The sequence below is a fragment of the Cygnus atratus genome, chromosome 3 (genome assembly GCF_013377495.2).
Source record: "Cygnus atratus isolate AKBS03 ecotype Queensland, Australia chromosome 3, CAtr_DNAZoo_HiC_assembly, whole genome shotgun sequence".
In the NCBI taxonomy this organism is placed as follows: Eukaryota; Metazoa; Chordata; class Aves; order Anseriformes; family Anatidae; genus Cygnus; species Cygnus atratus.
The window spans coordinates 109,368,414-109,383,028 of record NC_066364.1 but is presented as its reverse complement, the minus strand read 5'-3'; the positions used below and the strand labels follow the sequence as shown (position 1 = coordinate 109,383,028).

At 50.1% G+C, this 14,615-nt stretch overlaps 1 protein-coding gene across 13 annotated transcripts in view; it reads right to left on the bottom strand.

The window, feature by feature from the left end:
- Positions 1-2,444: 2,444 nt before the first annotated feature.
- The window catches only part of EHBP1 (EH domain binding protein 1), a 213,493-nt gene continuing 201,322 nt past the window's right edge, over positions 2,445-14,615 (bottom strand). For 6 of the 13 annotated variants that reach the window (XM_035553088.2, XM_035553094.2, XM_035553096.2 and 3 more), the window contains 4 exons: positions 10,114-10,213; positions 8,875-8,948; positions 3,243-3,357; positions 2,963-3,143 (listed from right to left, as the gene is read on the bottom strand). In XM_035553088.2, the coding sequence (XP_035408981.1) occupies positions 3,053-3,143; positions 3,243-3,357; positions 8,875-8,948; positions 10,114-10,213 (380 nt within the window). In that variant the 3' untranslated portion in view covers positions 2,963-3,052. Of the gene's footprint in view, positions 3,144-3,242; positions 3,358-8,874; positions 8,949-10,113; positions 10,214-14,615 lie in introns of all 13 variants that reach the window. The other 7 variants (XM_035553092.2, XM_035553093.2, XM_035553100.2 and 4 more) reach the window with 2 other exon arrangements.

The window sequence follows — 14,615 nt, the reverse complement described above, 5'->3', positions numbered from 1 at the left end:
CCCCGGGCCGGGGGTCGCCGCTCGCAGGCTGGGGGCTGCGGGGGGGTCCCGGCGGCGCCGGGCGAGGCCGCAGCTCCTGGGGAGAAAGCGGAGAGCGGCGTCAGGGGCCGCGCAGCCCGGCTCGGGGCTCCTCGGGATGGGGAGAGATAAAGCAATTATTTAGCGGGGTAATTGGATTAGGAACCCGAAGGAGGGAGCGGAGGAGGGAAGGATAATTAAGTGAAAAGCGAGCGGCCGGGGACGTTTTAATTGGAAGCGGCCGAGAGTTGGGAAAAGAAGGGAGGGAAAAGGGGAGAGGGGCGCGGGAGCCTGAGCGGGCGGCGGGGAGGGGGGGCCCTGGGGGGGGCCGGGCTGGGGTCTCCCCGCGGAGCCCCGGGGGGGGCGGCAGAGGCCGGGACCCCCCGGGCCGCAGGTGGGGCCGGCGCCGCGCGAAGGCAAGGAGCCGGGACGGGGCTGGGGGGAATTAAAGCGGGGCCGCCCCCCCCCGGCACCCCCCGCCCCCCGACGGCTCCGGGGCCGCGGCTGCGGAGGGGCCGTCGGGGGCTGCGCGCAGGGCGGGGAGGAAGGGGGGGGGGGGAGGGGGGGAAGAAAGGAGGGGGGGGTCACCGCGGGGGGGGGGGGGTCCGGGGCGGGGGGGGTGAGAGGCGGGCTTGGGGAGGGGGGGCGATGCCCGGGGCCTCGCAGCCCCCGGCCGGCTCGGGGGGCCGCGGCGCCCCGCGTTACCTGGCGGCCGGGCCGCGCTGTCGGGGCGCCGGAGCCGCGGCCCTGCGGAGGATGGAGCCCCTGCCCGCCGCCCTAGCCTTGTATGTGCGCGCAAAGCGAGTGCGTAACCAGCCCGGCGCCAATCCCCGGCCGCTCCCCGCCTGACTGACAGCAGCCCGGGCAATGGCAGAGCAGGGCGACGGCCCCCCCCCGCCCCCCCAAATCAGCCCCCCCCCCCCCAACCTTCCCCGCTCCGCGCTCCCCCGCGCACCCGCACCGCGCCCCGGCCCCTGCCCCCGGGCAGCGCCGGGCTCTGCGCGCCCCTTCCGCACCTTTCCCCCCCCTTTTCTCACCTTCCTCCCCCCCCCCCACCTTCCTCCCCCCTTCCTCCTCTTCCTCCCGTCCCTCCGAGCCCCCCCCGAGCCGCTCGCGGAAAGTTTTCGCCCCCCGCGCAGCGCCTGGCACCGGGGGAAGGAGGCGCGGGGGGGACCCGCGGGGATCCCAAACTTTTGGGTTTCGAAGGCAAAAAGCGAGCCAAGAGCCGCGGCACCGCCGAGCCGCCGCTCCTCCGGGCGGGACAGGGCCGGCGGGGGGCGAAGGGGGGGAATCGGGGGGGGCTTTTTTTTTGGGGGGGGGGGGGGGGGCAAACTCAGCCCCGCTCGCTGCGGGGGAGCCGCTGATGCGCAAAGGCGCTGACCGCCGGCCGCGGCCAAGTCGCGCTTCTCCTTCTGCTCCCACCCCCCCCGCTCTTCTTTTTTTTAATTTTTCTTAATTCTTCTTATTTTTTCCCTTTTTTTTTTTTCTTTCCTTTTTATTTTTATTTTTTATTTTTTTTCCTTTTCCCGGGCCGAGCTCCTGGAGGCGGGGGGGTCCGGGCAGGTTCCCCAGAGCCCCGCTCGCCCCCCGAAGGCACCGGCACCTCTCCCCGCAACAAAGGCGCCGCGGCCCATTCACAGAAAGAAAAGGCAGGAGGAGGAGGAGGAGGAGGAGAGGAGGAGGAGGAAGGCCCGGGGGGGGGGACACTGCCCCCCCTTCCACCCCCCGGCCCCGTTTTGCCCCGCTCCCGCCGGGGCCGTTCCCAGTGCCCGGCCCGGCCGCGCTCCCCTCACCGCCCCTTCCCCACCCCTCGCCCCGCCGCCGCCCCTGGCCTGGGGGGGTTCCCCGCGCCCCCCCCCCGCCTCCCCTCGGCCCCCCAATTCCGCCCCGGAGCCCCCCGGAGCCCCCTCCCGCCGCGCCCAGGTGAGCTGGGGAAGGGCAGGGGCCGGGGGGCAGCGCGGGGAGGGAGGGGAGGGAACGGGGGGGGGGTTCGGAGCCCCCCCCCCCCAGCTTTGGGACCGCAGTTTTTGGCGAGGGCCCCGCGGCCCCGGCCCGCTCCGCGCATCCTCCGCGGCTTGGCGCGGGGCAGCCCCGGCTCCTTCCTACTTCTTTTTATTATTTTCATCATTCATTTTATATATATTTTTTTTACTTTTTTTGGGGGTGGGAGCGGGCTGCACCCTGCGCCGGGGGGCTCCCCCCCTCTTCCTCCTTCCCCCCCCCCCCCCCTCCCCAAATAAAGGGCCGCAGCGTCCCGGCCGCGCACCGGCCCCAGCGGGACCTTCCCCGCCGCGAGCAGCCCCGAAACTTTTTGGGTTTTATTCCTTTTATTTATTTTATCCCCCCCCCCCCCCCACGGCACCCCCCCCCCCCCGGCGCCCCCCGCCCCCCGGCCCCGCAGGTAAGGAAGGAGGCGAGCAGCGGTCACGGTAAGAAAGATTCGGCTTTTATTGCAAACTGTGTCACGGCTCGGGGCTGTAATAAATAACCGGGGCGAGCTCCACCGAGGGACGTGGGACACGCGTGGGGGCACACGCGGGGGCAGGGGGGGGCCGGGGTTTTACCGCCCGGGCGCAATAAATAAAAACGAGGCTGGGGGGGGGGGGGGGGTGACGGGACACAGCGGGACACGGGGGCGATGGCATCGGGGGGGCCCGACCCCGGCGGCTGAGGATGATGATGGTGGTGGCTGTTCCCCCCCTCCCACCCCCCTCTCTAACCCTAGGACGACAAAAAGCCGCGTTCAGCGGGCCCCCCCCGGGGATGGGAACCCAAAAAAAAAAAGGGAGAACTAAAAAAAAACCAAAACACCCAAAACCCCACAACGGGACGGGGCCCGGTGCAGCCTAGCTCTGGCCTAAGAAAACGTAAAGAAAGAGGAAAAAGTTTACAATTTCGTTTTCCAAACCTTTTTTTTTTTTTTTTTCTCTTTTTTTTGTTTTTTGTCCGTCCCCCCTCCCCCCCCCCCTCCCCCCTCCCCAGCCGGCATTTTGAAGCCGTCTGAAAAAGCCGCGCTGCGCCGCGGGCGGGCCGCTCACTGGAGGAGGCATTTCTCTTCCTTCTTGGCCATCTTGCCTTTGTTTTGCTCCAGGGTCCTCTCCAAATGCTCGTCCTCTTCCTCGGCCCTGCGGAGAGAGGCGGCGGGAGGGAGGAGGAGGAGGAGGAGGAGGATGGGGGGGGGGGAGGAAGGCGCCGCGGGGGTGCCCCCCCGGCCCCGCACTCACTGCTTCTCCTGGGCGTCCAGGTCCCGCACCAGCGCGTCCCGTTTGTTAACGAGAAGAACGAGTTCGTCCAGCAGCAGCTGCTCTCGCCTCTTCTGCGCCTCGGTCTTTTGCCAGTCTGAGGACAGGGACGACAGAAAAAAACAAAACAAAACAAAAAAATACAGAGAAAAAAAAAAAACAACACAAAACCCAGCGGTGAGCAGCCCGCTGCGCTGGGGTCCCCCCCCCCGTCCTCCTCCGGCCCCGTTCTGTGCGCACCTGCTGGGGCAGCGCCGGGCACGGAGTCGGCGGGCAGCCCCCGGCTGCTTCCCCTTTATTTGTATTTTACTTATTTTCTTTTCTTTTCCCCCCAATTCGTTTCGTTTCTTTCCCCCCCCTCGGTGCCGGCCGGGGCCTCGTTTCCCCGCTAATTCCCTGGGCGCCCTCGGGGGGAGGCAGCCGCTGCTCGCCGCCCCCTTGGGGACCCCAAAACCGGGCAGCACCGAGGGGACCCCTCGGGGACAGCCCCGGGGCTTCTCCCCCTGCCCTGCCCTGCCCTGCCCGGCCCGGCCCGGCCCGGCTCCGGGGGCTCGGGCCGTGCGCTGTCAGTCACGCCGCAGCCATCCCCGCCTCCCTCATTACGGAGGTAAACAATGAGAGAGGGAGCAGGAGATGCCGAGGGAGATAGCAGGGCGAGCGAGGAGGGAAAGAGGGCACCGGCTCCGAAATTAAGAGAAAAAAAGGGAAAAAAAAGGGAAAAGGACCAGCCGCCTCCTCCCGCAGCTTCGCGCCCCGGAGCCCCGCTCGGCCGCCCCCGGGGTACCCGCGGCACCACTCGGCCTCGCCTCTACCACCGGAAAATAACAAACAAACAAACAAACAAAAAAAAAACACCAAAAAACCCCGCGGGGCACGGACAAAACTTTTTTTCTTTTTCTTTTTTTAACCCGGCCCGACTTTTGGGTTAAGTTTCCCCCGTTTCCGTCAAGGAGCTGGAGGAGGCGATTTTGAGCGCTTTCGGTTAGCCGAAAAACTCTGCTTTTTGGAGCCACTCCCTTTCTTTCTTTTTTCCTTTCTCCTTTTTTTTGCCTCCCCTCGGCTCCCCACTTTCCTCGGCAGTTTCAGCTCTCGGGAGAGCAGACGCCCGGCGAGACATTTTGGTGCTCAGCCCTTCGCTGCCGATTTTCCTGCTATTTTCCCTCCCCAAGAAGAGGCACTTTTTGTTGTCCAGCCCCGTGGGCTCAACACCACCACACTTCACGGGACAAAACTGCTTTTTGTTTCTTTTTTTTTTCCCCTCACTTTCTGCACTCGTTGGTTACTAGCGGCTGAGATACAACCCGGCAGCAGGAATATTCACCCAGGGCTTTACTTGGTGTCCTGGAAAAGGAGCCGGACCCCCCTCCTCTCGGCCAGAAAGTCACCTGGCAGTAGGGTAGGAGAGGAGCAAAGTGTTGGAGTAGGAGCTCGCAGGCGAGCTCGGTGTGTCCAACAAGGCGGCGTTTTGGGGCAGCATCCCTGCGTGCAAAAATCCCCGAGTCCGACTCCTACCTGTTGTGCCTCCCGAGCCCGGGTCGCCCACGCCGCCGGTCACGCACGGCCACGGCGAGGCACAAACCCCGGCTAACCTGAAGGTTTCCCAGTCGGACTGGTGGAAAAGCCACGCTCTGGACAAAAACGGGATTAGAGATCCGAGGCGGGCTGCAAGCTAAAAGTGCTGGAAGCCGGAGCCCCTGCACCGCACGGTTTGAAATTGCGGAGTTTGTTAAATTCACGTCGAAAGCAGAAATGTTTTCAATTATTCATCTTCGTTGACTTCATATTGTCTTTTTTTTATTTTTTTTCCCCCACTGCTTAAACTGATAATTACTCGGAGCAAACGGCCGGCCGGTTCCCATAGAAATGGTCGAAAGTTCTCGTAGTGAAACCTTCAGCCCCGCCACTTTAATAAATAAGCCCAGCACTTTGATGAAAATTAACACTAGTTTTGTAAAGAGCACATTGGGGGATTGCAGTCAAGTCTTATCTTTAGTTCCAGTCAACTAGCAATCCTGAAAGAGTTTGCATCATCATCAGAGCAGGCCATTTGATAGGATTCTGCTGCTGAACCTAATCAATCTATGGAATACTGTGGCTGTGCGGTGTAACAAAGCTAAAATAGATTTACAAATGGGGTTTTAGAGGATAAGCTCCTCCACAGGATTACATATTGATTTTAAATATAAAAAGCTTATCATATAAACCATAACTACAAAAATAGTGAACCTATGCATAAATCCTTTTAGAAGAGCACCCACTTCAAACTATAAGCCAAGAATAAATCAAGATGTACAAAATCCTAAAGAAGATCCATTTCTTGGGCAGAAAATGAACACGCTACCCCAAGGTGTGCAAAAATGAACTTATCTTTTCTAAGGAGGCATTAAATCTTGAATTAAAAAAAAAAAAAAAAAAAAAAAAAGAAAAGAAAAGGAGGGGAGGAGGGGGAAGAAGCCAGAGGAAAGGTGGCTGCAAGCGAGGCACTGCTCGGCCGCCGTGGGCCTGGAAGCGGGGCTGGGAAAGTCGTGCCCGCGGCAGCCTGCCGGCCTCCAGGAAGGCAGGAGGAGCACCTCGCTGCCCACACGTGTCCGGGCAAACCCCGTGCCCTCTGGTTTTTGTGGCCTGGCACTCAGGCATGGCGGGTCCTCCTCGGCTGGAGCTCCCGGCTGAAGCCCCCAGCGCTCCGCGACCCCATGAAGGCAGCGCTCCGCTCGCCCTCCCTTATCTCTGCGGCTGAGTGGGAGGGAAAAAAAAAAGAAGAAAAAGAAGAAGTCCGACTCTTTTTTTTTTTTTTAATTTTACCCCCCCTCGGTGGCCGTCCTTAGCCTGCTGTGCCTCCGTTTTAGCAGCTGGACGGGAGGACACCGGCTCCACATCCCCGCGCCCCGCAGCTCCCGGTGCCATCGGCCGGCGCTGCCCGCACGCTGCCGGGGCCAGCGCCGAGCCTTTATCTGCCTCCTGCCAGGCTGCTGCCTCTCTTTTTCTTCCTTCTTGTTCTTTTTTTTTTTCCCCCCTCCCCGTCATCGGCCAGCTAAGTAAACGGGTTGATGGATTTTTAAACAGCACAGTCACGCGTGGAAGAGTTAGAGCAATTTAGCAAAACAGTAATTATTACCTTTCAAAGGCTTTTTTTTTAGATATTATTATTATTTTTTAAGTTCCAGTTTGGGTTGGTGCGTTCTGCCTTACAATCCTTTCTTTTAGACAAACAAACCGACCAGTCCCGTCCTGTTATTTTATTTTCTGTCTCTCTCTCTCTCTCTCTCTCTCTTTCTTCCCTGCCCATACATTTTAGGGTTGGACTCGGTGCCGGCAAAAGTGCGATCTGTCCTTTCAACTCTTTCCCGGAGCCCAACTGCTCATTAGCAATCGGCTAAATGGCCTCTGAGCGCAGAGCCTGTGCTGCTGGGGCAGCCAATTCTTCTTCGGGGAAAGCTCATTGTAAATGGCGTGTTTGCACTTGGCGCTTCCAAAAAAGTGCATCTTTGCACTCAAGCATATGTCAGACTCGGAAAGCAATACTGCGCTGACACACGCATCTCAGGCAAGGTGTCACCAGCATGTATTTTGACATTTCACAGTTGTTTTGTTAGGAGAGTTTCTCCTTTAATAGGTTTTTAGGTAAAAGCAGAGAGCTGCTAAAACTTCTAGCAGAATAATAACCTCTTTTAAGGCTTAAAACGCTAAGCACAGACTTTGTTGCATAAATAAAATACAAAACCAAAATTCACCAGCACCTACACGTTTTCTCCCTAAGCCCCTGTTTACCATATCACCAGTAGCAAAAAAAAAAAAATAAAGGGGGGAAGAGAAAAGAAAAGAAAAGAAAAGAAAAGAAAAGAAAAGAAAAGAAAAGAAAAGAAAAGAAAAGAAAAGAAAAGAAAAGAAAAGAAAAGAAAAGAAAGAAAAGAAAGAAAAGAAAGAAAAGAAAAGAAAAGAAAAGAAAAGAAAAGAAAAGAAAAGAAAAGAAAGAAAAGAAAAGAAAAGAAAAGAAAAGAGAAAAGAAAAGAAAAGAAAAAAGAAAAAAGAAAAGAAAAGAAAAGAAAAGAAAAGAAAAGAAAAGAAAAGAAAAGAAAAAAGAGAAAAGAAAAGAAAAGAAAAGAAAAGAAAAGAAAAGAAAAGAAAAGAAAAGAAAAGAAAAGAAAAGAAAAGAAAAGAAAAAAGAAAAGAAGAAAAAAAAGAAAAACGGAAAAAAAACTAAGACTTTTCTGGGTTTTGGCATCTCTCTGAACTTGCAAAAAAGAAAGATTTTTGTTCAAGCCAGTACGCGAATGGCAAAGGCTGCTAGACACTCACAGGCTGCTGCTATGACATCCCAAGACAGAAGCACGTGTAAGAGGCAATTAAGCATTTAAATTTAAGATTTAAATCCAGTATCTCTCAACTCCTCTTTGGTTTTAGAGTATTTTACGTTTTAAATATTTCATTAGAATGATTCCCAATTAATCTGGCTTTTCTCTGCTGAAAGCAATGCATGTGTTTATGATTCAAGTTTATCCACGAATACAGTGAGGGTAGTTCTTATGCAAAAATATAACCACAGATGGATAGATAGCAAAAAGCTACCTGAAACCTGATGCTTTTTTGCTACAAACTTATGCTTCCAGTGAAGTCTCCAAACTAATTAGAATTGATTTATTATGGATCAGGTACCTTATCAGGTGAAGAAAGAAATTACCATGGACAGTCAAAGGGTTAAGAGGTCAATACAGAATAGCAAAATCAATTTGCATTGATTAGACAAAAGGTCCATTTTACAGAGCCCAAAGGATTAACTTTTGAGCAAACATCTTTGAACTATATGACAGCATTTGTGACTGAGAGGTATAAGCAGTACAGCATTATAAAACACTTAAGATATTTAAATAAGAAAATAATGCAAGCAATGGTTTAAGCTATCTGGATGTTTATTTTTTATTATGAATCATCCCTAGGATTATTGTACAATTCACTTGAAAGCCCTATGGAAAGTTTGCAATTGTTTCATTTATCCCGTGTGTCAATCTTCCCATAAGTTTTCATTCAGGTAAGGTGACTAAACTCTGGAGAGTTGCAGAGAATGGAGAAAATAAGTGCAAAGGATTGCACTAATCCTGAGGTTGCCTCTGATGAAATGTTTACTTGGCAAACGTAGTGTTTTGCCACAAAAAAATGACAAGACTTTTTTTTTCCCCAGTGAGACAAACTCATCATTCATCTCCTACTAAACTTATCCAAAACGTGGTTGTGAGACTTAGCCAACATGCAGAAGTAAGGATTGCCCCTTCCCATTTCTGTGGTACAAAAAGCAGCGCGATGCCGCAGGAAAGCCGGGAGACCATTACCGCACCGAAAACAACGAACCCCCTACCCTCCTCATCACTTTTCTCCAAGTTTATTCCAAAGAGACTGTATTTTTTACCACACATCTTTGATTTCTTTTTTCCCCCGGAATAAAAATTTAGGATGGGATTGTAGACCCCGTGTACCTGTTGCGTGCTATCAGTCAGAGTTATGTAAATACCAGCATTAATTCTCCACCAGGCTCCGGCGCAGCCTGCCCGGTTGGCAATTTTGGGCAGCCACCTTCGTCAGCAAGCGCTTTCTTTCCCTCAACACCCAGTGCTGCTCTTACCTTCAATAGCAAGCATTGCTCTCAACTCCCGGTTCAGCAGTTCGTAGCGCCTTTCTAGGTCATGTTCTTTTTCCCTAGGCAAGTTGCAAAAGTTCATCAATATGTTAATTACTAAATCATTAAACACTTAAAAGAACCTTTAACTTACATTGATTTTAGGACTCGTAACTGACTTTTCTCTTTAACTTTAAGCTACTCCAAACAAATGATACACAAACTTAAAACCTTGCTCAGGTGGCATATTCAGTATCAGGGCCTTTTCATTTTCTCCATCGTCGGCTCTAATTCCATCAGTTTAACTCTATTGCACTACAGGACATAATTATTTCATATTCATCCTTGGAGCAGCTGTTGTGGAATGTCCTAAGCATAAAACATTCCCCCGGATCTAATGAACAAATTCCAGCATCAGCCTATTCACCAAGATAATATAATGCTGGAAGTATTATCCTACATACGTTCTGCCCTAATGAATAATGAAAATTAGACACGGGATTAGAAAGCTTAATATTTTGAGGTAGAATCCTCTGTCAAGTTCAGACACGGCAGGAAATTTGTGATCACGGACTCTTTCCAAGGAAGTACGCAGGCATCTACACTAGGTGGCACACTGAAAGAAACAGAATCGCTCAACTGAAGGAAGCTGGAGAAGAAGCGCCGACGGCAGAGTGCCTCTGCAACCCAGCGCTGTCTTCTCCCTTCCTCTCCTGTGCTAGAGAAAAAAAGTTTATTCGTCCTCCCTGTACCTGTCTCGCTTCGCAGGACTGGCGGTACCACCACACCGTGACCGATGCGCTAATATCCCTTCAGCAGTCCGGCGCTGCTCAACGAGGGATGCAATTTAGTATTTCTGCGGAGCAGGTACAGACTCTCATTTTGCGCTCTCTCAGAATAGTCTTCATGTGTCACATCTGAGGCACAATAAAAATCTATTTGCCTATTTCTAAAATGTAATTTTATTCTACTGTAGGGCCTTTGAAAATGTAACTACGCTTAATATTTCAGATTTTTTTCACAGACCTGGCTAATCTCGTGTCATTGCACGCTTTCCATTGTCAAGTTTGAAATATGAGAAAAACAAGTTACTTGACGTGCTCCACAAATCCCCCACACCGCTTGTTTGCGAGGAAACATTTTGAAGTCAGATGGGGAGAAAGCAAAAAACTTTTGCGTCTATCTGCTGGGTAAATATTGCCGTAAATCAGCCTTCTGTAACTACACGTAACCATCCGTACTTACAGGAGAGAAAGCTGGTTCATTCGTCTTATTAAAGCGTTCTTCTTATTAACCAGCATGAACCACTCCTGCATCATAGCTTCCTCTTCTTCTGTGTTTCTTCCTGCAATAGAAGGAATTTCATTACTTAGGTGGCATTTCACAAGTTGAGCCATGTATTTCGATTCAGTTGCTGAAGTACCCGTCTCTAATATCACTGAACATTACAAGGCGTGTTCTCAAATGGTAAAAATATCCCAAGACTACAATGCAAGAACTGAAGCCTAATGCTTATAGCTCCATAAATAAAACTTTGAAAGCAGACACTCTGCAGCATATGTTTTAGTCTTCTTTACCATGCTGACAGACTCACCTAAACAAGCACCTTTTAGAAAGTACTGTATCTTAAATTCTTCTGAAAGAATGCTATTGTTGCTATGCTCCCAATAAAAAGTCCTGCTGCTGCTAAAAGACGCTCGGACATCAGAGACATCCAAACACAAAAAGCAACCCTTGTGGGCAAGATCCGCTCTACCCAAGCAAACCCAGGGCAGTAAGGATTATGCGGTGGGGATCAGCATAGCTGCAGAGGAGATCATAATCCTGAACCCTTGGCCAAGGCGCGGGTCCCTGCTTGACTTCGTTGAGCCTATGGCTACTCTTCCAGACCATGAGCTGGAAAGAGTTGCTCCTGTCCTCACCCATAGTCAAAGTGAGCACCCAGGGTCCAGCTGTCTAAGGAGCCCCCCGTGCATACACATGGGCTAGTGGCCCCTTCCCCGACCTGTGCCCATCCGGGTAGGATCAAGGAGACTCCACAACCTGCCTGGACTCTGCATTTGTAAGAGTCCACGTTGCCACCTCTGCACCATCACACAATGGAGGGGAAAGGCAGACCCAGGAGGTCCGTGGCTGTCCTTTTGGTGTAGCTGGGTCACTTGGCCAACGGGGTGACCCAGCCAGGGGACTGGGAGGAAACTCCTCCAAGTCCATCGTGGAGACTGCACGTTTGTAGTGACCTCCCTTTCTCATCTCTCAGGTCGATGAGCAAAAACGACACGGGCCTTGTTGAATTATGAAACTCACACATTTCTTAGGGTTCAAATTAACCTGGGAAGAAACCCAGGTTCAAATTAACCCTCGGAAGAAACAGTGGTGAAGGAACACAAGCTGGGACTTCTGAGTACTTCTCCCAGCTTCCACATTGATTCACCAGGAGACAGACCGTGGGCACATCTCTGCATTTAAGCAGCTTGTGCGTAATATAAAGATAACCACCCGTACCTAGCTTGCGAAGGTGATAAAAGTTAATTCTTTGATGCTTGCAAGGCATTTTGAAATCTCTGATGCAAGGTGCTGTACAGTCAGGGAACTGCAGGATCCCTAGGTGCAGAGACGTAGTTTCCAGCATCAGAAGTTGGAAAGACACCAGAAAAAATACTGGTTTTCTCTGAGAGAAAGCTTTCAGCTTCTGGATGGGGGCATTTGAAATGCGTGCACATACGTGCCCTGCCGCGCACACGTTCACACCCGTGTGCAATGGCAGCGTGCACACACAGACCTGCACAGAGCCACCTCCTCAGCCAGCCTGCTTTCACCCTGTGGCCTCTCCGGGCTTGGAGCATCCCCACGGGGGAAGGAAAAGGAGATTACGAGTGAAGTGGGTCCGTTTGGAGTGGAGCTGGTGGGCCCAAGTGCTAGATGAAGTCGCACCATTTGGCACGTTCTTCTTCCAAGCAGTGGCCAGGCTCTGCTGGAGCGATGTGGGGAGGAATTTGCCCTGTAGAAACACTCTGCACCCAAGACCTCCACTTCTGGTTTCATGTAGAAAAGATTATGTCACACTCGCCCAGCACTTACAATCATATTCTGCAGTTCAGCACTGCCCTGAAGAGGACTAAGACCTATAGGTATAGTTTGCTGTTAAGTTGCAGATCAAAGGAATCGCTGTATCGGTCCAACTAATGGGGTCTGCTTTTAGAAGCAGATGATAATCGATAGTATCAAGCTTTCACTGACGTGCACCAACTAGCTGGAATTTATTTGGGGGTGTCAAGAAAGAGGGGAGAGATTGTTGCTTTATCCTCGCAAAGCGATCAGTTTATTTTGTGACACACGAGATTGCCACACTGCAGGTGAAAACAAGTTCTCACAACAGAATTGTGTGGCCGTAGTAACATTTTCATCAATTTATGGCACCAAATTTGCTGTTCCTAGGGATGGTCTGGGATCTCCAGATACAAGATGCACTCTGAATGCAAGCCCTTGCTGCATTTCATTTTGCAAACCTTTACAAATAGACACACAGAGATGGGACAGAAAAGTTTTGAACCTCATTTCTACCAGCTGAGGATCTGAACTTTAATTTCCCGACACGCAGTCTCAGGAGTAGGACATAAACCTAAGAGAAAAACTTTTTTCTCTTAAGACGTTCCTCCTAAGTTGGCTGCAATGCATAACGAGAAAAGATGAGAAAAGATGTAGGTAAAGCTCACAGACCTTACCAGGTGCGTTATTATTTGATATTTCTACGCTGCCAGTAAAGCCTGTGGAATATCCTCTGACGAGGCTGTTTTAAAGCAAGTTAACAAAGTCTGTATTGTTTTACAGAATTTTTAATCTTTTCGGGTAGCTGTTTTTGTATTCACTTTGGCCCATGTGATGCCCTGACACCAGTCATGTGATAGTGGCTGCGATAGGCACAAATCCCTGGGCAGCAACAAAAGAAGAAAGAGGAAAAAGAAAAAGCTGAGAAAAAGCTTGCAATTTGGAAAAAGGCCAATTGTACCCTGGTGAAGGCCTTTTTGATCAGTGAAATGACACATGTGAGCAATATTAATAGCAGTAGATTGTGATATTTCCTTTTTTTGTTGTTGCTGTTGACCAAGAGCTTTTAAATTCTTGTGCACGGAGCTGAAACAGATTTTTCCCAGGCAAGCAAAATAAAGATGAACTGCCATACATATAATTTTTAAATAACTGTTTTCAGCAAATCCGGTGCCATTAGCTAATTTACTCCCCCCCCCCCCCCCAACCCCCCTTTGGTGGAAGGATGCACGCAAAACACTTTCAACAAAGAAAAACTCAGTGTTATTTCAACAGCCGTATTGCAAGCTAAACTCAAGTTTGCACTTTCTAAACCAACATACACAAAAAAAGCCTTTCCCCCACCTTATTTCACATTTGCACCCTGTAAAACCACGCTGCTGCAGCGGTCATTTTTGTTTCCGCTTTCCAAGTGTAAAACAAGGATTTAATTTACTTGCTGAAAAGGTTTGCAAATTAAAATTGGAATAATATGTCTTATTCTCCGAAAAGAAAAATACTGTACAGATTATTCAAATGAAACGAAAAACATGTTTGAGGACAAATCAATACCTGCATGCAAACCCTTTATCTGAGCCAGGACAAGAGGATGAAAATCTATAAATAGCCCACGGATCTTAAACTTAAATTTTGGTCCATAATACATGCATTACACTATTGTTTTGGATAAAAAACAACAACAACAACAACAACAACAACAACAACAAAACCCTTTTAAAGCTAGTAAGTTGGACCATTACAAATTAATCCTGACTTTAATAACTGGTTAAAGACCCCTTCAGCTTTATAAGTAACAAAAAATATTAAAGCCTGTGATCACAGCGAGCTTTTCTCATTTCTCCTCTAACCATTTGTTATTTAATCCAATACTAGTAATCCAATTTGTCCATCAGACTTTTAAAGGGCAGAATGCAACTTCCCCAGCTTAGACACTTTTCAAAGTACAATATATTTTTCAAATGAATGCTGGATGTTTCATTTTTTCCCCAACTGTTCCTAGCTCTAATGTATGAGGCAAAAAAGAACAAGATGAACATTGTTCGTACTGATTAAGTAAGAGCTCATTAAAGAGCTGTCAGTGCCGTACTTTGAATATGCATGAAGCATATAATCAGATCTAGTACCGTCACTAGAGGAGAATACGGTAAGTACAAAGGATTGATTTAATTACTTAGAGTGGGCTGTGGTGGTAAAGCAGTCTTGTTAGCGCAAAAAGAAAAGGAGGTTGTATTCTGGCACCGTTAGGGGAAAAAGGCAGTTTTAGCTTCTGCCACAATACTTAATCTCAGGATAAAGCACTTTACATTGTAGCTTAAAATGAAGACTGTCAGTTTTCTAAAAAGACCAGAATTCATCTTATCTTGTTTAACCTCACCTGGTTAACTATCTAGCAGAGCAGATTCATTCTCTTTAACACATAATTACGGTTACACCTTTTTATCCCATAGCTCAATAATGACTTCTGAAAGCAGTCTTCAAATAAGACTGGTTAGCGCCGCAACCATCCTCTGCACGCACAAGGCACGGTAAGAGATTTGAGAAAGGCTGAACCAGAAACTGAGGCGAAACAGTAAGTACACACGTCCTTATGTAAACAGACAATACAGCCTTTGATGTTGTGCTTTATTACTAGATATGTTCTGAGGCGAATTCTGGCAAGGTTTCTCTAATTTAGTTTTTGTCTTTTTTCTTCCTCCACT